This window comes from Heterodontus francisci, chromosome 12, assembly GCF_036365525.1.
Source record: "Heterodontus francisci isolate sHetFra1 chromosome 12, sHetFra1.hap1, whole genome shotgun sequence".
Classification (NCBI taxonomy): domain Eukaryota; kingdom Metazoa; phylum Chordata; class Chondrichthyes; order Heterodontiformes; family Heterodontidae; genus Heterodontus; species Heterodontus francisci.
The window spans coordinates 76678811-76701843 of NC_090382.1; the positions used below are offsets into that span (position 1 = coordinate 76678811).

General features: G+C 42.2%; 1 protein-coding gene across 3 annotated transcripts in view; it reads right to left on the reverse strand.

Annotated features, from left to right (window-relative positions):
- Positions 1-6294: 6294 nt before the first annotated feature.
- slc25a48 (solute carrier family 25 member 48) overlaps positions 6295-23033 on the reverse strand; it is a 45310-nt gene continuing 28571 nt past the window's right edge. For 2 of the 3 annotated variants that reach the window (XM_068043680.1, XM_068043679.1), the window contains 2 exons: positions 13665-13798; positions 6295-11380 (listed from right to left, as the gene is read on the reverse strand). In XM_068043680.1, coding sequence (XP_067899781.1) covers positions 11276-11380; positions 13665-13798 — 239 coding nt within the window. In that variant the 3' untranslated portion in view covers positions 6295-11275. Of the gene's footprint in view, positions 11381-13664; positions 13799-23033 lie in introns of those variants that run through there. The other variant, XR_010976100.1, reaches the window with a different exon arrangement.

The following is a 23033-nucleotide window of genomic DNA, read 5'->3' on the forward strand; positions in this document are numbered from 1 at the left end:
CTACCCAGGGCCCAGGAGCAGCGCTCGACCCAGACCACAAATAGGTCAGGGCGGGAGGGGTCTCACGGAGTGGGGGTCATGGGGGATGGGGTGTAAGTGGTACAGCAGCAAGGGCAGGGGGTGGCTCTCAGTGCACCCCCCCCCCCTTCCTGACACCATGACCCTCGTTTAGGCACTGTGCCTTTTAACAAGGAACAACACCCCCCCCACTACCCTCCAAACCCCAGCGGAGCCAGAAAGCAGCTTGCATAATTTTTCGTACTGAACTTGCCATGCGGCGAGAGTAGGCTGCCACCACCCCCATCCCACCCGATTTTATACTCTCCCCGCCTCCAAACATGCCACGGGGGACAGCATAAAATTCTCCCCAGTATGATTATGATGGGAGATTTTAATTTTCTTATAGACTGATAGAAGCAGTAAATGCAACTAATTTATAGAATATATTCGGAACAGATGTCTGGAATAATTTTGTTTTAGAACTGACAAGGAACAGACTATATTAGATATGGTGGTGAGTAACAACACAGAATTACATTGAACTTACAGTATCATTTGGTCCATCTGGTCTATGCTGGTGTTTATGCTTTACACGAGCCTCCTCCCACCTTACTTCATCAAACTCTATCAACATAGGGAGCCTCAAACAGACCTTAGGCCCTCTATTTTCATGTTGGAAGTCTACGGAGGAACCTTTACCAATAAGTTGGGCACGGAATGAAAATGCACGTCATCAGTCATATTGGACCTGAAGGTGCCCGTTTTACACCTGTAAAATGGATACAGTGTAATTTAATATATAAGCGTTGAACTTTGATCAGATAGACTCTGCAATGTGAAACTTAAGCTGCATATGCCATAATCTAATTTCCAATTGCCAAGACTGAAAGGATATGACAGGTCAAAGATAAGAATTTCCCAATCCACAGACAATATTATCATCAATATATTGTTACAGCCAGGTGAGAGAGGTGTCTAGGAGTCTTTTACTGTCTTCACCTGGTCTTATTGGAACAGGGTTTAATTTTAGACATACTGTGTTTTGAGCTCCGCTTTTGGTGAATCCTTGTTCACAGCTTTCCGATTATCAGGCAAAGAAATGAGCACACCAGTTTTTCTTAGGTTTAAAGAAGAAAAGTGAAATGTATTAATTCTTAAACTTAAACTCTAATACAGTTAACACCTACGGATATACGGCGCACCACGCTAACATGCACACGCGATACACACATGCAAATAGGGACAGAAAAGAAAAGTGGCCTCTTTCTGTGCCTTAAACTTTCTATGATTCTATGAAAATGGAGAGGTTTGAGACAATCTCTGAAGAGGGTTTTTTTTTTACTGTACTTCAAGCTCGCTGTAGGGTCCTTGATTGTAGGTAGTCTTGTTTTTCATTGGGGCCTATATTCTTCTTAAACCTTGTTCAATGTAGGAGACTTTTCTCTCTTGGGCTCCATATGTCTTCAATGGTTTCTGAAGCTGGTGAGAGCGAGATGAGAGCAGGCAGGAGAGAGGTCTTTTCCAGTCTGGGAGCAAACAGTTTTCTCAGTTTAAATTCCCTGTTGGAAATTCACATTCAAAAAACTCCAACCATCAGTTAGTCATGTGACTAAACTGGTTTGACCACGTCTGTTTGTATATTCAGCCATCTTAGTAGTTAACCTGGAATGCTTCAATGTCTGGTAATCAAAAGTCCATTGGGGATTAAATTGGAGCAGAGAATAGCCCCTTTGTCCTTTAAAGTACTGCCTGTTGATATGCTAATGTCCCTCTCCAGCCAAAGTCTCCAATTATTTTTTAAAGCAAGTTCTTTCTTCACTGACAACAGTCCAAAATAAATGTTCATGTGGCGAAATTAATTTTCCTCATTCTTGGCAGGTGGGGGGCTTGCCTGACAATATATTTCTTGGAAAGGTTAATGAAACCCTCGGCTCATTATACTTCTGTGCTGTGTATACGGAAAGAATTATATTTGCAGCTATCACATCCCTCAGAAAAATTCAAAGCATTCACAAACACAGGATCATTTTGAAATGTGGTGACAGTTATGAAAAGGATCAACAATGAAACAACTTCCTAGTGTATCCTTGACCTAAAATAGTTGTTAATCTGATGGTAGTGGGCATACAGTGCAAAGAACTATTTGGTATGGCACAAAAAAAAACAAATAAAAGACAAAAGCTCCATTGATGCAACCACTGTCAACAAATGTAGTAACAGACAGTATCAAGCTAAAAGGCTTCACAAAAATGCAAGGAAAAGTGTAAATCCAGCAAATTGGGAGAGTAACAAAGGAATACAAATAATGGGATGCAAAAAGGGAAGATGAAAAAATATTTTCAAGGGATATATAACAGTAAAACTTTTTATATAAATATATTAGCAAAGAATGTTAAAAGGGAATGTGGGCTCATTAAAGACAGATGCAGGTGACACTAACAGACAATAAGAAAATGGCAGACTTGTTAAATTAATACTTTGTATCCATTTTCACAGTAGTGAGAGGACAAAATAGCAGCAGTACATTAAAACCTAAAAAATAAGTCAATGTGAGGAGCTTATTTAATTTAAATGTTTTTAAAAACGGTAATGGAGAAAATGATAGGACTTTCGATAGACGAGTCTCCAGGACCCGATGGTTTTCACACCAGTGTATGAAAAGAAACAGGTAAAGAAATTGTAGAGATGTTTGTCTTGATTTCACAGATAATTAAACTTGAGAATCATGTCTTTGGATTAGAAAGCTGCAATTATTGCTACATTATTTAATAAAGGGACCAGGAAACTACAAACCTTCCAATTTAATATTCATTGTTGGCAAGTTATTAGAATGTACCATCAGGGACACAGATCATACTTGTCCAAGTCCTCACTGTGTCTGATTGTCCAATTTCGATAAACTTATTGAGGATGTCATTAACACGGTAGATAGGGAACTATCTATGAATGTTGTAGACTCTTACATGGCATTTGATAGGGTTAGACACAAGAGATTAGAAAAATAAAAGTGCATGCATTTTGAAATAACCATGTGACATGGGTTGAAAATTGGTTGGGAGATAGGAGACATAGATTATGGATAAAGGAAATACAATACTCTGGTTGAATATAACAAATGGTGTTTCCCAGGGATCTGTACTGGGCCCTCGGTTTTTGCCATATATATCAATGACTTGGATGAAGGAATAGAGAGTTGTAAATCCAATTGTGGGGTTGACACTAACAGACACAGAAAGTTGTGTGGATAGGAGAAGGAAGTTACAAAAAAAATGTAGGAAGACTAAGGCAGTGGGCAAAACTATGCCAGATGGAATTCAATATGAAAAGTGTGAAGTCATCCACTTTGGATCCAAGATGTAACATTTTCTTAATATTGCGAGACTAGGAACTATGGAGGAGCAAAGAGATTTGGGTGGCCATGTGTCCAAGTCACAAAAAACTAGTGCACCTTTGTAAAAAGTAATCAAAATGGCTAATGGGACTTTGGCCTTCATCTCAAGGGGGCTGGAATACAAAAGGGAGGAAGTTTGTTTCAGTTACAAAGAGCATCAGTCAGATCCACCTGCTTCAAGTTTGGGCATTTCAGGAAAGATATACTGGTCTTGGAGGAGATACAGAGCAAACTTACCAGAGTGATACCAGAAGGTAAGGGTTAAATTATAAGGACAGTTTTGCGTTCACTTGAAATTAGAAGGTTGAAATGCGATCTAATCAAGAAAAATGATAAAAGGATTTGATAGGATAGGCACATTGAATCAGAGAATCATACAGCACAGAAGGAGGCCCTTCAAGCCATCATGCCTGTGTCGGCCCTTTGAAAGAGCTATTCAATTTGTCCCGGTCCTCTGCTTTTTCGCCATAGCTCTACACTTTTTTCCCACTTATTATTGATTATTGATCCAATTCCCTTATGAAAGTTGTATTGAGTCTACTTCCACCACCATTTCAGGTGGTGCATTCTGGGTCATCATAACTCGCTAGGGTAAAAATATTTTTCCTCACGTGGCCTCTGGTTCTTTTGTCAATGACCATAAATCTGTTATCGACCCTTCTGCCACTTACTTAATCAAAACCCTTCATGATTTTGAACACCTCTGTCAAATCTCCTGCTAACCTTTTTCTGCTGTAAGGAGAACAACTCCAGTTTCAATAGTTGCTTCATGTAACTGAAGGTTTTCATCCCTGGTACCATACAGAGTAACTATTTCCTCTGTTGAGGGATGATAGTACTTTAAAAGCAGCATGGCAGCATTTATGTTTTTAACTGGGAAGCTATTCAACACCTCGTAATCTCATTTCGGGCTTGATGCAGTGTTTTCGATTTATAATCATGCCCTCTAATCTGTGATCACAATCTCAGTTACGTAACAATGTTTACATCCATAGTCTTTCTTCCAGTACATAGAAACTGCAGAATCTTTCCACAGAAGATGAAATTATTGAGTCCAGGATAAAGCCAACGTACATGGTCCGTACAAAGGACAGGTTTGATGAGCCGATGTAATAATGTTTATATTGAAATAGAACTTCATGATATCATTTGGGCATGAGGGAAAATTCCACATTTTTTCCAGGGTGGTGCTATCACATAGCTCAAAAACATAAAACACAGAAATAAGGTGCAATTAAGATTCACCAATAAGCACACCAATATCTTCTTATAGAACACAAGAATAGTATGTAGGGTAATTCAGCAGAACATACATAACCTTTAAGTACAGGCCACAGTTTACAGTTAAATTACTTAAATGAAAACAGCCCTGTACCAGACGTTAATGTTTATGGCTCAGAATATAGCGTAATAACAAAGTACAAGAAAGTAAAAGACAAATCACAAACACAAACAGGACATTTTAGGTGCCAGTTAGCATTATATAAGTATAGAATCTTCCGAGCAAAAGATACTTTTTAGTTAGTAAAAAGACTTGCATTTATATTGTGCTTTTCATGACCACCGGATGCCTCAAACTGCTTTACAGCCAATGAGGTACTTTTGAAGTGTAGTCACTGTTGTAGTGGAGAAATGTCAGCTGATACTACGATTTGTTTTCTTGAGCCCTAACTGTTTTCTGCTCTTCATATTAAGATAATATAGTAGTGACTCATTGAACCACAAAGGGTTACAGCATATAAAGAGGCTGTTTAGCTCACTGTGATCGTGCTCTTTGCAAGAGTTATCATTTATCGTGAGGGAAATTGAATACAAAAGTAGGGAGGTTATGCTTCAGCTATACAGGGCATTGGTGAGACCACATCTGGAGTACTGTGTACAGTACTGGTCTCCTTATTTAAAGATGTAAATGTGTTGGAGGCGGTACAGAGGCTTACTAGACTAATACCTGGAATGGGCGGGCTGTCTTATGAGGAAAGGTTGGACAGGCTAGGCTTGTATCTATTGGAATTTAGAAGAGTAATAGGCAACCAGATTGAAACATATTAAATCCTGAGAGGCCTTGACAGGGTGGATGTGGAAAGGATGTTTCCCCTTGTGGGAGAATCTAGAACAAGGGGTCAACTGTTTAAAAATAAGGGGTCACCCATTTAAGACAGTGTTGAGAGAATTTTTTTCTCTCAGAGGGTTGTGAGTCTTTGGAATTCTCTTCCTCAAAAGGTGGTGGAATCAGAGTCTTTGAATATTTTTAAGGCAGAGGTAGATAAATTCTTGATAAGCAAGGAGGTGGAAGTTTATCGGGGGTAGGTAGAAATGTGTAGTAATCAGTTCAGCCATATTATTGCATGGCGGAGTAGACTCGAAGGGCCAAGTGGCCTACTCCTGCTCCTCATTCATATGTTTGTAATCCAAACTAACCCTGTTGCAGTGAGGTGCCCCACAGCTGTGTGACTGTCTTATTCTGTTTCATATATTTCACTAGCATTTAATTTCAGCCCTATTTTACCTTGTTTTTCTGCTCATCACCTTACTAACCTGAATTCATGATTAATCTTCTGTTACCAATGTATAACAGGCTGGTGTGGGCATCTGACTGACACTTATATTTCCCTCCTTTCTTGGGAAGGTTTCATGATGATGAAGAACTCACCACACAGAAAAGTAGGGTTGTGAGCTCCCATATCCTGTCATGCCACACTGAAATGTGTTAGTACTTAAACTTAAGGAATCATTCCAACATGACAGTTAGAAAAAAAAAAGCAAATATAGTATTACAAAGCTCATTGGGAATTACAAAATCCAGCGGGATTATAACATGCCAAAGTAAGCAGATAAAAATGCTCTTCCTTGATAGAAATTACATGAAATTTTGAAAGTATTCTAGGATATGAGGTTGTCCTTCACTGATTCCATAGCTGGTTTATTCAATAACAAGCACACTATACAGTCTCAGCATTTCACAAAATTTTATACATTCTTGTATCTAAAATTTCAAAAGTGCATTCATGATAAATGATAGCCACATAATCAAGGTGGGGGGGCAGTGAACTTCTGGCTAAATTATTCCTTATTATTGCTCAACTTTCTAAATTCATTACACATTGCACAGATATATCAGTGTTATTCTTTTCTGCCAGTGTCCCTGATCCTGCCAGATTCATGTCCGACAGTCAAGACAGCAGTCAACCAACCCACTTCCAGGTCATTGCCAATATATTAGAAGACACGCAACAGCAGTGCAGGTGTGGTGCTCCTTCCAGGGACATGGTTGATCTCCAACTGATGTCTCCCCACAAATGATAATAGGGACACAACAGTGGATCAAATGTTTATCCCTCAAGGCCTTGCTGCAATTTGCAATTTGTTTGTCACCTATAGATAGCTACATGAAATAGGATTTAAATGTACAAACAGCAAAGTAATACATGGTGTCACTAAACAATATTTTCTGCACAGAAGGTTCACCACCCCTCTTCTGGCCTGTAAAAAACAGTCTTTACATCAGTAATCTAAAAGACAGATACATGGTATCTAATTTACAATGAAATAAAGTAATAAAGTATATTTATTGCAAAATATATCAGCTGGTTTACAAGACATGGCTACCGATAACATAAAAACGCTCATGCCTACAGCAAATTTAAACATTGAAATGAAGATTACATAACAGCATAAGAAATAGGAGCACGAGTAGGCTATTTGATGCCTCAAGTCTGCTCCACCATTCAATAAGATCATGGCTGATTTAGGGATTTGCAAAACTGTCAATCTTAACACAAGTGAGGTTAGTACTTCTGGAATCCTGCTGATTTGTTTGACTTGCACACTGTAGTGCAGGCATATTTCACCATTAAGCACATAAAAATTATTCTGCTTTTGCATAATTTCTGTGAAAGAAACACACCAAGCCAACATAATCACAGTGTCATTAGAAATGAGTACTCCACAGATGAAAAAGGACAAAATAAATTATATGTGGCACCAATGGGTCAGGTGACAAAAAAATACCTTTCTGACTTTCCCAGTCTAATCTCCAAGTACCCACCTATACATCTTAGTATGCTTTGATGATGATAATTAGTCAATTAATATTTAAGGGCATCAGAAAGTGACTTGTTATGCTTTGTAATAGGATCATGCCTTTAAATGAAACACATTAAAAGCATACTAACCAAATAAAATTCATCTTGCTTAGTAGCTTAGAAGAAAGTCTGTCAGCACCAAGATCAAGGCTTTCAACTCTGTCATCAGCTGTAAGTAGCTGGTGAATCAGATCAGCATATAATACACATGGGCAGACTGGCTCCCCTGAAGGGGTGCAAGATTCTCATGGCAAAAGCAGGGCGCCAATAATACACCACTATTGAACCAAAGGTGGGGACAATTGATTTTCCATATGGCTAGTCACGCCCCGTAAAAGCAAAATATTTTAATACATTTAGTCAACAAATAGAGGTTTCATTAATCCTCTATGAAAGCGTCTCAGTTAATAAGCACACATCTGGAAATGGATGCATGATATTTACAAAACATAGAAATGTAAATGATTTGTGGGGTGTGGAGAAAGAACAGGGGAGTGAGACTAATTGGTTAGGTCTTTCAAAGGGCCAGCATTGGCATGATGGCCTGACTGGCCACCTTCTGTGCTCTACGATTCTATGAAAAACCCCTCTGGCTATGCTCCACATTATGCTGAAACATATATCCTGCTGCATATTGATGACCGTGATGCCCTGTTCACTATTCCTACCAACCAATGCCTTTGGTAATCAATAAGCTTCTGCTCAGCCTCTGAATTCCATTCCTATATAAAAATTAAAATTTTGCTGTTTTATATAACAAGTATGAATGAGTTCTATCTAAAGGCAGAGTGCTGAGTTGGCCCGGCTATTCATTTTTTCTGCTTGTAAAACTCATAAGATGCCATCTATGGACTCAATTCTCTTTACACATGATGCAAGCTCCTTGGGATTTTTTTTTTACATTAAAGACACTACATGAATCCAAGTTGTTGTTGATACCTAAAAAGAAGGATATCTTTCCCTTAATTACTTAAACTGTGCATTGAACAATTTTTCAAGATTTCAACCCAACTATCGTCTTCCCTCCTTGCCTTCCTTCACAACCTGATGAAATTCCAACACTAACATCATAAAGATAACTAAAAAATCTTTTGGACTTTAAAATAGAAAATGGTAGGAAAAGGTTAGACACATTGATGTAAAAAGGATGAGGCAGGTGTGCTTGTGTGTGTCTTTCCTTCTCAGTCCCAGAATCTCCTTTCTATTCAACTCTGTTTCTTTACTTCTCTCACCTTTCTCTTCCCCTACTTTACCCTATCATATTTCTGTTCTTTACTTCTATCTTGTATTGTTTTATACTATCTCATCTGTCCTGTATTAGCTCACTGTCTTTCATACACACATTGGGCTGAATTTTACAAGCGCGCCACAGTTCGCGGCGGCGCACTCTGATGGTGGTGGGCATCCCGCGCGGACGTGCCGTTCCTGAACCCCCACGGAATTACGCGCGGGGGCTCATTTAAATAGGGGGGATGGAACGGCCATCCCCAATGACATAGAGGGGGTGGCCGCCACGTGCCTAGCAATAGCGTCCGACGCCACTGCGCAGGCACCAGCGCCGTTTTTAAAGGGCTTTAAGCCCTTACAATTAATTTTAATTTTTAAAGGTATATCATTATAAATTTTTAGTAAATAAAAACTTTTGTGATGGAGGCCTTCCCCATACAGCCCCCCCCACACCACACACAATGGTCATTTAAATGCCCAGGAAAACAAAAACATGCTGTTTTCCCTACCTAAACTTTACCCCCCAGCCTTCAAACTTTTGCCCTTCAACCCCTTCCCACCACCCCCACATCCAATCAAGATTGTTTTCCCTGCTCCTCCACCCCTCCCACCCTGAAAATTTGATTCCTCCCCCCTCCCCACCTAGTTCCCATCTTGGAATTCCATACAGAGTTCCGTAGGCGCGTGAAGCACAAACGGTGGCCATAATATCAGGACGCAGGTAAGTTTATTTACGTGTTATTAATTTGCATATGCTGATGAAGGGCCTGCCGTCAGGCAGTTGTGGGGGTGGGGGGGGGGCGCCGAGGTAATATGCTGTTGGCCCTTCTCGACGCCACGACTCATGGCATCGAAGGGCCAGTAAAATTCAGCCCATCATAAATAAGTCTTGTACTTTCATGTCTTACACAGCCTATATTAAGCTCCTTCTTGGTTACATAGCGACCTGCTCTCTCATATAAAACCTTTATTATTCCCATTTTCACTCTCTCACATAGTTTCTATTAACGAGATTCACCTTTGTTCTCTTTATTTCTGTCTCTCCTCCCCTCTCTTTCTCTTTCACACAGTTCTATGTTGTCAAACATAGCTTGTATTAAAGGCCTGCTACCCGACACGAACCTGACGCCATGTGTCAGATTTGGGTCGGGTCGGGCTGCTCTTTCGGGTCCGGCCCGAACACACACAGCAAGGTAAGTGTTAAAAAAGTTTAAAACTTACCTGAGCTGCGAGTCCAGCACGTCAAGCAGGGAAACTGAGTCTGCACAGTGAACATCTCTATGACATCATCGCGCTCATGCTGCATCTTTTGGCAGATTGGGAGTCGGAAAGTAAGTGAAGGGAACATTGCGGTGGTCGGGTTGGGCTTGGGTTGGGGCGGGTCAGGCTCGGGTCGGGCCAAGCTTGGGGGGGAAATGAGGGACTTGGACTGGGTCGGGTCTGATGTGGTTCTGTCGGGTTCGTGTCGGGTCTTATTTTGTGACTTTGAGCAGGCCTTTAGCCTGTATTTGTTTTTTGTGCATTGAACATTACCGGTTTCAATGTTGCTGTTCATGTGCCTAAAATTTTGCATTCTCTCAAACTCATCTAGCAAATAGACTATGCTTCTTCAGACATCACTAAAAATAGCAGCAACTATGTTCATCTTATGTTGTTAAATGTAAAAAAAAAAGTAATTTATTCTTGTTACTTAATAAAATTATTCATTACAAAATTTTATAAATTAAGGGCAAAAAGTTTTAAATATGTGACGACTGAAGATGAAATCTATCTAGTGTGTTCTTTTCCTATTATAGCTATTTTGCACTGATTTGCTGATACAAATCAATTTGATATCAGTAATATAATTATAGCAACTCGGTACATTTACTACATCAAAAACACTTGGATATAGGGTTGCCAACCTTCCAGGATTATTCTGGAGTCTCCAGGACTTAAAAATGAATCTCCAGGACACTGCTGTCAGCAACCCAGCAGAAAATTGCTGAGGCATTAAAAATGTTTTTTTTTCATTTCCTTATAATGTTGTCATTATTTATAATTGAAGATGGGGGAGAAAAAGTTATTGGGAGGGGGCATGTGATGAAACCTCCAGGAACACGTATAACTTGAGTTGGCAATCCTACTTGGATATCTTTTGTGAGTCACTACGATGTTCATTTCCCATTAATTCTACAAATTAACCCCCCACCCAAACTCTAAAAACAGAAACAGTAAAAGCTAGAAATACTCAGTCGGTCAGGCAGTCTTTATGGAGAAACAGAAGTCAATCAGCCTATGTTTCAAGTCTACAGATCCTTCTTCAGGACTGCACCTCGATGCTTGCTGATTTCTTTTGCATCTATTGCATCTGTTTTCCTGGGAAAGGTTGCACATAACTTTTGAAATACACCCACATCCTGAGTAATCTCTGTGGTGTCTGATGCTTTTCCTGTCAATGAGCTTTGACAGGCTGACATTAGGAGCCAAGGAAGCATGAGTCAATTTTAATAAAGCTGATCAACTGTTGGTCGGGGCAAAGAACTATGTCAATGGCTAAGTTTGACAAACATCAGAAGTCAAACATCGTTTCTGCTTACTGAGCTCGCAATGCTTTCAGTGCGAGTTCATATCCCAAGAACATGGCCGCACTCATAGGGAATCCACGAATGGCATTCACAGCTGCTCCTTTAAAAAATACCTAGTAAATAAAACAAACATTTTTAATATCTCCCCCACAGTAATTGCTAGACATACATATATTTATTTATTTAGTTATACTTTATGATGAGATTAATGAAAAGTGACAGAGTGATGTCCTCTCCCCGATACCTCTCTGTCTGTAGGGATGCATCTGACTAACAAACAGTATTTCCTCAGACTAACACCTCAGCAATTGGAAACTTATTATGCAGGGGGTTGCAGCCATGTTTCTGCGCCACAACATTCCTTATGTTACATTTGGTGCTCCAACCCGTCATGCCAGCTTAAAACATGCACCTTGTTTTGATTGGATAGTTTTGTCATATATACTTTAAAAGAAAAACACCCTTTGGGAGCTATCCTTATTTAAAGGCACTGTGCTCCCTCACCTTTCTCTCAAGAAGCCTGATATTGCAGCTCTGGTAGAAATATAATCATGTAATATCAGCCACCTGTTCTGTCAGAAAGTACCTACATTTACACAATAGGGATTGACATTTTTATTTCTTGGTCCCCGGAACAGCGCAAGCACACAGTCTTTGCTGGCTTGACTCAGATTTGACACACCTGCTCTTTCCCCAAACAATAACAAAATGAGAGCAACTGTTTATCAAACCTTTCTGCATTTGCTTTAGAATTTCACTCGACAGAATTGCTGCAGGGCCAACACAGTTGAGGATCAAGCTAACTTGTGCCTTTTTACCTATGCATCTGCCATTTTAGTTGTTCTTTGCATTTTTTCAGTACTTACCAAAATGATGGATATCAACGTTCAAGACTAAAACATGTACAGCGTATAGCCACTGTCACCAAGCAGCCACCCTCTGGTTTGACGAGTGGCTCAAGGTGGCTGGAGCTGCACATGGGTGCAGTATGAAAAGCATCATGACCGCTACCAAGATAGCAGGCATTCGGTAACAAGATATTCTGGGCATGATCGCACACCAGCTGCACATGGTATCCCTTGCAGTTTTGGTCCATCTCTCCATTAAGACGCAACTCCTGCAAAGCTATGTGCATGCAGTCGACAGCTCCATGCACCACAGGAAAGGTGGCTATCTTGGCAATGCCCACTCCTCCTGCTTCTCTCTGTTTAGGGTAAAGACAATGAAGTCCTCTTTCCTGGCATACAGGGCCACTGTGACGTTCAGAATGCAGCTACGGATGACAAACTGCAATATGTTGGTGATGTGACTTGTTCCAGCCTGGAATGATCCACTGGCATAAACATTCAGGGCCATGGTCATCTTGACGGCCCTAGCCCTTGCCGTCCTCCCCATGCCTTGAGGTTTCAGGTCCGATTGCAAGAGCTGGCACAGTTCAATGACCACCTCCTTGGTGAAAAACAGCCACCAAACACACTGATCCAGGCTGAGGTGCAGGTAGGAGAAATGCTCCCTGATGACCCTAGGTAGGTAAGGCATCCTGCTGACAGTCCTTCACCGCCTTCTCCTCCCTCTGCGAGCGGCTTGTCTTCTTTGCTGCCACTGCTCCATCTCCCTCTGATGCTGCAGCCCAAGGTGAACTGCAACTATATCCCATGACTGGGAGAAGTGGTCTACTCAGAGGCCTTTAAAAAGCATACAACTCCTTTCAAACCTCCAGCACCATTCCCTTCTGACATAAACAACTTCTCACAACTCTTCCAACAACACCATATTCCCACAAATTCTGCAACAGCAAGTAGATAGTCAAAAGCAGCTCATGCATGAGTTGAATGAGGCTGCCTTTAAATAGTGCTGGTTGGGGTAGCGGAGGCGGGGAGGGGCATCCCTCATGCAGCTGAGCAGATGTTCAGCACTCTGTGTTTGAGAGAGCATGTTAACAGGAGCGGCGAGGTCCAAAATGGCAAGTCAGGCGTCAAATCAATACTAGACTGGCATCACGATCTACCCACTCTGTACACTTCTGGTACTTGCACGGAACACCTGCGCTATTGCCCTCCACAACATAGCAATTGGCGTGAGTCACTCTGTAAGTGGTCAGGAGTGCCCCCCACCCCCCCCTGCCCCAACACTCCCTGTGATTTTTTACCTCAACTGGCTCCCATAGCACCAGCACTGAATTCTGTGGCCAGGGAGTTTTACTCTGCATTTAAGCTTCGCTGAGATTGATATGGGAGTTCTTAATGGCCCTGTGTATAAGCACTTTTATCGTGCATCAAGCTTGTGCTGTTCCTGACCTGAGTATAATTATTTTTAACTCCACTACCTTAAAAAAATGACTTTGATTACACTCCAAAATATTTCCATTTTCTGTGTTTCCATTGGCAATTCACTTACATTCAGTCCTTCCTTTCGGTAGCTCTGTCGAATACAATGTACTATCCCCTTGTATCTTGTCTCACTGACTCCATCAGCTTGAAGGCGACTTTTGACAACATCCATGGGAGTTGCAGTACCCCATGAAATTGTTCCTAAAAATACAAATTTAAACAGTCACTATTCAGAACTGATAAATTCTGCACCAAAATATCGCAATTCTGTATCACAGAAGTGAGAGTGTATTCTATGGAGTATCTGCATGGTTAGCAGCTGGTGACGTATGCAGATGATGTAACAGGATGATCTCAGGGAGTTCCAGTTTCATAAATAAGTCAACCAGTTCAGTTAAGGGTGTATCATATTTTTACCACTTTCCCTTGCTGGCGTTCCCCTCTTGCTGTGGCTCAGTTGATAGCACTCTCGCCTCTGAGTCCCAAGTCCCACTCCAGGACCTCAGCACAAAAATTAAGGCTTACACGACAGTACAATACTGAGGGTTTGCTGCACTGTTGGAGATGCCATTTTTCAGATGAGGTGTTAAACCGAGGCTCCATATGCTTGCTGTGGTGGATGTAAAGGATTTCATGGCACTAGTTCGAAAAAGAGCAGGGGAATTATCCCCAGTGTCCTGGCCAATATTTATCCCTCAATCAACATCACAAAAACAGATTATCTGGTCATTATCACATTGCTGTTTGCCCAATTCCTTTCTGATGTATTAGGTTAAATTTACCTAGTAATATCTATGTAGCTAGTTGTAATAAAACATTGAAATTATTGATGCAATGACTTCTTGGTTATCTTGTAGGATAATAAAGATTGGCTACTATGCTGATGTTGAGGGTTATGATTACGATGCGATGGCTAGCTGTAGGGATTTTACTTAGACCATAGCCAGATTGGTGTGAGTTCAGAAGAACATTTGTCTAAGCATTTGTCCCCATTACTTACAACGTACCTGCTTATCCCAGACAGCCGTCTACATTGGGCAAATGGCGCTAACCACTTTCATTATCATAGGTGTCAATTACAAAGGCAGCACTTAAACCGTATGAAGCTTAACTATTTCAAGTAGCTGTTCATACCTTGTTAAATTTTAATTACCTATCATTAAGTTTTATCGGGCAGCTTCACCGCCTTCAGTCACTCTCCCCCTCCCCACCCCACCCTGTAGTTGAGTGCACCCCCTGCAATTGCGATCACTTCATCCAAAACCAGAGGAGCAACTGACCAGACCACTGCATACTTCAATTTGATTCAGCTGTCCTTAGCGGAAGAATGTTTCCTGTTGTGTATTAACTCTTATTCCACTTCTTTCTCTCTCACAAGCAGGTTATTGGTCATTTCTGGATTGGATCTTTACCACTGTGTGCGTAATGGCACTGGAGCATTTAGAGAGAGTGAGAAGTGGAGATAGACGATGAAGATTCCTTTCGTGCTTTTGAAAAATGTGTTGGTTAACACCGACTACTGTGTATAGGGGACGAATTGAGTTGACACCAATAGGCAGTGGGATCAGTCATAGAGTCATACAGCACTGAAACAGGCCCTTTGGCCCACCGAGTCTGTGCCAACCAACAACCACCCATTTACACTAATCCTACATTAATCCCATATTCCCTACCACATCCCCACCATTCTCCTACCACCTACCTACACTAGGGGCAATTTACAATGGCCAATTTACCTATCAACTTGCAAGTCTTTGGCTGTGGGAGGAAACCAGAGCATCTGGCGGAAACCCACAGGGTCACAGGGAGAACTTGCAAACTCCGCACAGGCAGTACCCAGAACTGAACCCGGGTCGCTGGAGCTGTAAGGCTGCAGTGCTAACCACTGCGCCACTGTGCTGCATTCACAGTGTCTGTGAGTACGTCTGGTTCAGTTGTCTAACAGCACTAGCCATTGCATCTGTTCTATGCTCTTGGGCCTGGTCTTCAACATCAACCATGCCATCCAGTACATCTACCATCAGTACTTTCTGGATAGCAAAACTATGAAAGACACAACACACTATAACAATTCTTTGCACACAATGCAGCACTCCTCCAAACCTTTACAAAGACTGGAACATTCTGTTAAGCATCCTAATGGTTTGTTCAATCTAATTCCTATCTTATTGTATGCTTCACTGCAGTGTTGCTTTGCACGACTAGTAATCTGCCAAAGTGTTATCATGAGGCCAGGAAGTAGCAGGTGTCCCTTGTCACCCAACAGCTTTATGTCCCTTACCCTTGCTGCTGAAATGGAGTTGGGCCACTGGACTATTGAAGTACAAAAGCATTATGACAGCTCCCAGTATTTTGTGAATTCACATGCAGGAAACTGCTAATTGGCACAAATACAAATGACTTGTACACATAGAAATGAAAGCATTTGCAGCTGATACAAATATGGAAGTTTAGATTTGGAACACTAATTGCCACTTGAGTACAAGCAACAGTCCCCAATAACCTTGGGTATTCCAGCAACACTGAAAAAAGGTTAGCCTCCCTCAGTCATCTGTCTGGGGCCACTGTCAAAATGTATGAACTGAGCTTCCCTGCAAAGACTTGCATTATATATGCATGCACAGTGACTTGGCTCATCTTGCTGTGGCCATTTTGTCTGTCACAGTAGGAGTTGTCTGTGCTGTGAATCCAGCAAAAAAAAACTTCTTCCAATATTTCATGACTGTAATAGAGCTTCAGGAAACAAATCTCATGAAAACATCTTGGGAAGTTCACCTGGATTGATGTATCCTGCTGGATGGATACCATCAGGATGATTTGACTCTCTTGACAATGCCTGATAAATCTGTCTTCCCTTCCAGCCACCTGCTGCTCCTTTTCCTCCAACATATATGCCACATAATAGATTCCCACTGGGAAGTCCATTTTGAATGGGAAGCCCATTTTGCAGTCTTCATCCTAATTCCATTGTCGGGTACAGACTGTACTCTGGGCGGGGGAACTTCAATATCCATCATCAAGAGTGGCTCAGTAGTATCACCAACATTCCCTCTAATCTTTTTGGAGTATGTGGGGATTTATTTAAGAGCATGGCCCCTTTAAATTTTTTTGTGCAGCCACACACATGTGGTAATTTAAGGGGGCTGACTTCTGCACAGGGATTGTTGGGTTGCTGCATGCAACTTAGAGGGAACATTGACCACCACGACTGAATGAGCTGGCCAAGTCCTGAAGGACAGAGCTGCCAGACTGGGCTTGCAGCAGGTGGTGAGAGAACCAACAAGAGGGAATAACCTACTTGATTGGTAGGAGTGACCACGGCACAGTTTTGTGGAAATGAAGTCCCATCTTCACACTGAACACACCCTCCATCATATTGTGTGGCACTACCATGGTACAAAATGGGATAGATTCAAAACAGACCTAGCAGCTCAAAACATGGAATTCATGAGGTACTGCGGGACAACAGCAGCAGCAGAATTGTATTCCATCGCAATCTGTAACCTCATGGCCTGGCATATCCCTCACTCTACCATTACCATCAAGCTAGGAGATCTACCCTGATTCAATGAGGAGTGCAGGACAGCATCCCAGGCATGCCTAAAAATGAGGTGCCCAACCTGATGACGCTGCAACACAAGACTACATGCATACTAAACAGCAGAAGCAGCATGTTACAGATAGAGCTACACAACTAATGGATCAGATCAAAGCTCTGCAGTCCTGCCCCATCCAATTGTGAATTGTGGTGGATAATCAATTAACGGGAGGAGGAGGAGGCTCCATGAACATCCCCATCCTCAATGATGCTGGAGCCCAGCATATGAGTGCAAAAGACAAGGCTGAACCATTTGTAACCAGAAATGCGGAATGGATGATCCATCTCGGCCTACTCCTGAGGTCCCTACCATCACAGAAGCCGGCCTTCAGCCAATTCAATCCACCCACGTGGTCTCAAGAAACAGCTGAGTGCACTGATTGCAGCAAAGGCTATAAGCCCTGACAACATTCTACTATAAACAACAACTTACATTTATATAAAATATTTAATGTAGTAAAATATCCCAAGGCACGTAACTACAGTGATGTCAATAAAAACATTAATGATATTTTGGGCACCAAGCCACGAAGGAGAAATCAGGACAGATGACGAAAAACTTGGCCAAAGAGGTAGGTCTTTAGGAGCAACTTAAAAGAGGAGAGGTAGAAAGGTTTAGGGAGGAATTCCAGTGCTTAGGGGCAAGGCAGCTGGAAGCACAATCGTCAATGGTGGAGCATTTAAAATCAGGGATGTACAAGAGGCCAGAACAGGAGGAGGGCAGAGATTTTGGAGGCTTGTAGAGCTGAAGGAGACTACACAGGTAGGGACAGGGCGAGTCCCCGGAGAGATTTGAAAACAAGGATAAGGATTTAAAATTGACATGTTGTCAGATGGGGAGTCAGTAAAGGTTATCAAGTACAGGTGTTATGGGTGAATGAGATTTGCAGTGAGTTAAGATATGGGCAGCAGAGATTTGGGTGAATGCAAGATTAGGAGGGTGAAAGATGGGAGGCAGACCAGGAGAGCATTGGACTAGTCATGTTTAAAGGTAACAAAGACATGGATGAGGGTTTCAGCAGCATATGAGCTGAGACAAGGTCAAAGTGGAGCGATGTTACAGAGGTGAAATTAGGCGGTCTTGGTGATGGTTTAGCTATTTGGTTGGAAACTCATCTGGGGGGTCAAATACAACACCAAGGTCGCGAATGGTCTTGCTCAGCTTGAGACAGTTGCCACAGATGAAAACAATGGACAGGGAATGGATTTTGTGATGGGGACCAAAGACATTTGCTTCAGTTTTCCCAACATGTGTTTGAGGACATGTGTGACAAATCAGGTACAGTGGAAGGGTTCAAAGAGGTGGTGCTGAGATAGAGCTGAGTGTCATCAACAAACATGTGGATTATGATGTGTTTTCGGATGATATCACCAAGGCATTAGCATGTAGATGAGAAATAGAAGAGAATCAAGGATAGATCCTGGGGAACTCCAAATGTAACAGAGTGAGAGTGGGAAGAGAAGCCAATGTCAGTGATTCCATGGCTACAATTAGATAGATAAGAATAGAACCAAGCGAGGGCTGTTCCACCCAGCTGGACGATGGAGGAAAGGCATTGGAGAGGAAGGTGAGGTCAGTAGTGCTGAAAGCTGAGAAAGGTGGAGAAGGATGAGAAGGGTTAGTTTATCATAGTTAGTGACAAATAATGCCACTTGTGATTTTAACAAGGGCCATTTCAATATGGTGGCTAGGCTGGAAACCTGATTGGAGGGACTCAAACATGGAATTGTGGGAAAAATTAGCACAAATTTGGGAAGTAACAACACATTCAAGGACTTCAGAGAGGAAAGAGAAGTTGGAAATTGAGCTATAGTTTGCAGTACAGAGGGATCAAGAGTAGGTTTTTTGAGAAGGGGGTGATGACAGCAGATTTAAAGAGGTAACAGTATCTGAGGACAGAAAAATATTAACAGTGGACTGAATTTTATGCGCCCATCACCGATTTTGGCTGCGGCGACAAAAGCGACGGCCTGCCTATGCAGGCCGCATGTCGCAGAGCCAGGGCAATGTTCCATGCGTTGTTGGGTCATTTAAATAGCCAGGGCGGGCCACCTCCCCCACCCAATCATGTGGCGGGGTCCCCGGCAATGGCGTCAGCCACCTGTGCGCAGGCGCTTGTGCCATTTTTAAAGGGCTGCCAGCCGTACCAGGAAATTTAAATATTTAAAGGTTAACTGAATAAAAATAAGTAAATATATTTCTTTTGCCCCTCTCCCGCCCCACCAATAACAATTAAATATTATTTGTTCTTCCCCTCCCCAAAACGCTTACCTTTACAATCTGACCTTCCCCCCAAACTGCACAAACTTTCAACTCCAATCCTTCCCACCATCCCCGACACCCATGACGTTAATTTGACCCCATTCACCACCACCCCCTCCCCCATTCCTGCACTGATAAACCTATCTCCTCCCCTTTCCCCACCAATGTGGTGCCTTGTTTCCCTGAACGGGGATCCGAAGGTGCAGGAGTGCCGGCTACCAAGCCGATGATCGCAGCGGAATATCAGACGGCGACGTGTGTTTCATTAATTTATTCATTTTAATTTACTTAAATATTCAAATCGGGGTGCCATCGCTTAGTGGCTGGGGGGTGGGGGGGGGGGGGGGGTGGTGCGGCAGGGGTGTGGGCCGCCATGAGGCCTCGCTGCCGCCAGTAATATCAGGCCGGACCCTCCTGGCATCAAGATGCATGGTGGCCCTCTCCTGGAGGAATCTTCAGCCACCACCCCCCACCCCCACCCCGGAACCTGACGCCTGGGGCAGAACAAAATCCAGCCCAATATCAGCTAACACGGGGCCAGGTAAGGGAATTTGAGTGGTCGACAGTTTGGTTGCAATAGGATCGAGGGAGCAGGAGATAGACAACATAAGGTCAGAAAGAGCATTGATGGGTGGAATCTAGAGGAAGATATAAGAGTTCAGGCCTAGGGCAGTGGGATTTTTTGGGAAGTTAGTGAAAGGACTGTGGAAGGGAGGGAAGTGGCAGAGGCAGAGGCAACTAAACAGATGGTCTTGATCTTTGAGACAAAATTGTCCATGAGCTCCTTTCACTTACTGTCAGAGATCAGGGCAGAGGAGTGTGAATTAAAAAGATAGTTTGTGATGCTTTAGACTTGTGCTTCAGAACTAACTGTACCTCTAGCCAAGCTATTCCAGTACAGCTAGAGCACTGGCATGTAACTGACATCGTGAACATATGTCCAGTCCACAAAAGCAGGACAAATCAAATCTAGTCAATTACCACCCCACTAGTCTACTCTCAAACATCAACAAAGTGACAGAAACTGTTGTCGACAGTGCTATCAAGTGGCACTTACTCACCGATAACTTGCATAACAATGCTCAGTTTGGGTTCTGCCAATTTGGTCCCAGACCTCATTATAGCCTTGATCCAAATGTGAACAAAAGAGCTGAATTTCAGGTGAGGGAAGAGTGATTTTCCTTCATACCAAGACAGCATTTGACTCAGTGTGGCATCAAGGAACCCTGGTAAAATTGATGTCAGTGGGAATAGGGGGGAAAGCTCTCCAATGGTTGGAGTCATACCTAGCACAAAGGAAGATGGTTGTGGTTGTTGGAGGCCAAACATCTCAACCAGGTTATATACTGCAGGAGTTCCTCAGGGTAGCATCCTAGGCCCAACCATCTTCAGCTGCTTCATCAATGACCTTCCCTCCATCATAAGGTCAGAATTGGGGATGTTCGCTGATGATTGCACAGTGTTCAGTTTCATTCACAACTTCTTAGATAATGAAGCAATCCGTGCCCACATGCAGCAAATCTTGGAGAACACTCAAGCTTGAACTGATAAGTGATAAATAACAATTGTGCCATACAGGGGCATGGCAATGACTATATCCAATAAGAGAGAGTCTAATCACCTCCTTAACATTCAATGGTATTTACATCATCAAATTCCCCACCATCAACGTCTTGCGGGTCACCACTGACTAGAAACTTATCAGGACCAGCCACATAGATTCTGTGGCTACAGGAGCAGGTCAGAGGCTGAGTATTATGTGACGAGTGACTAACTTTTTGACTCCCCAAAGACTTACCACAATCTACAAGGCACATGTCAGGTGTGTGATACTCTCCACTTGCTTGGATCTAACAACATTCAGGAAAAACACCATCCAGAACAAAGCAGCCCACTTGAGGCACCCCATCAATCACCTTAAACATTCACTCTCTCCACCACCAGCACACCATGGCAGCAGTGTATATCAACTACAAGGTATACTGCAGCAATTCACCAAGTTCCTTCAACAGCAACTTCCAAGCCCGCAACCTCTACCACCTAGAAAGACAAAGGCAGCAGATACATGGAAACATCACCACCTTCAAGTTCCCTTCCAAGTCACATACCTTCCTTACTTAAAAATATAACACTGTTCCTTCATTATTGAGAGATCAAAATCCTGTAACTTCCACTATAACAGCACCTTGGGAGTACCTTCACCATACAGACTACAGCAGTTCAAGAAGGTGATTCACCACCTTTTGAAAGGTAGTTAGGGATGGGCAATAAATGCTAGCCTTGCCGGCAATGGCCACATCTTGTGAATAAATGAACTTGAGCCTTTCCACAGGGAAAAGATAATGTAGATGAAGGTTTCCAGAATAAAACAGTGAAACAGTGCAACAATTTTGTATATATCTATAGTCATCACAAAAAATCTCCAAAATCTGCAATCTCATCTTCAGCAGCTTCCCTTTAAGCAATAAGTTAGGCCTTGATGAGCAGGACCTGTGCTTGCTATAAAGTGAACAAATAGATGAGCACCGGGAAGGCACAGAATCTTTGGGTAGAGAATGAAGGTGTCATGCAGGCCCCCATCAGCCAAGAATGAGGCACATATATTTCACGACATGGACACTAAATTTTAAAATTGTTGCTGGGAAGAAAAGAAGGCCTATTACAAGGGGTTGCCAAGCCCCTGGCTGGAAAGACATTTTTTTTTTCATACTAGTAGACAGTGTTGTAACAAAGGAACCAGTCCCTGCCCCAATACACAGAAGAGACCTGGTCAAACCAGTCAGTCACGTGACCACCCGCTGGCCAACTGGGGGAGTTTTAAATTGGAAAAACAGAATTTGAACTCAGAAAGCTGTTTGCTCCTAGACTGGAAAAGACCTCTCTCCTGTTTGCTCTCATCTCTCTCACCAGCTTCGGAAACCAAGATCTACCTACAAGCAAGGACTACAGCGAGCTCGAAGCACATTAACAAAAAAAAATCCCTCTTCAGATATCGCCTCAAACCTCTCTACTTTATTTTTCTTCTGCTCTTTTCTGGCTCTATTTGCATGTGTGTATCGCGGATACATGCTAGCGTGGGGCGCGGCATCTATCCGTAGGCGTTAACCAAATTAGAGTTTAAATTTAAGTTTTAATAAATTTCATTTTTCTAAACCTGCATTAATGCTTTGCCTTATAATTGGAAAGCGATAAACAAAGATTCACCAAGGGGGAGCTCAGAACACAGTGTGTTTATAACAAAACTCTGTTACAGTAAGACCAGGTGAAGGCTGAAAAAGACCCCTAGACACCTTTCTCACCCAGTCATAATAAAGGTAATAAGGCATTGTATAAATTAACATACATTTAACAAACACCACATCTATCTGAAGCTGGCCAGACTACATGTCGATATGAATATATTTTGTTTATAGTGTCCTATCAAGTTGTATGCTGCACTGTAAGATACTTAAATCAGATTCCTTCCTTTTCAGACACAGCTTAAATATAATTGCACAGAAACATTTTTACCAGAAACGCTTTTGTATCGTGGCATTTAGTAATAGAACAAGTGGGAAAAATGTTTTAAAATATTT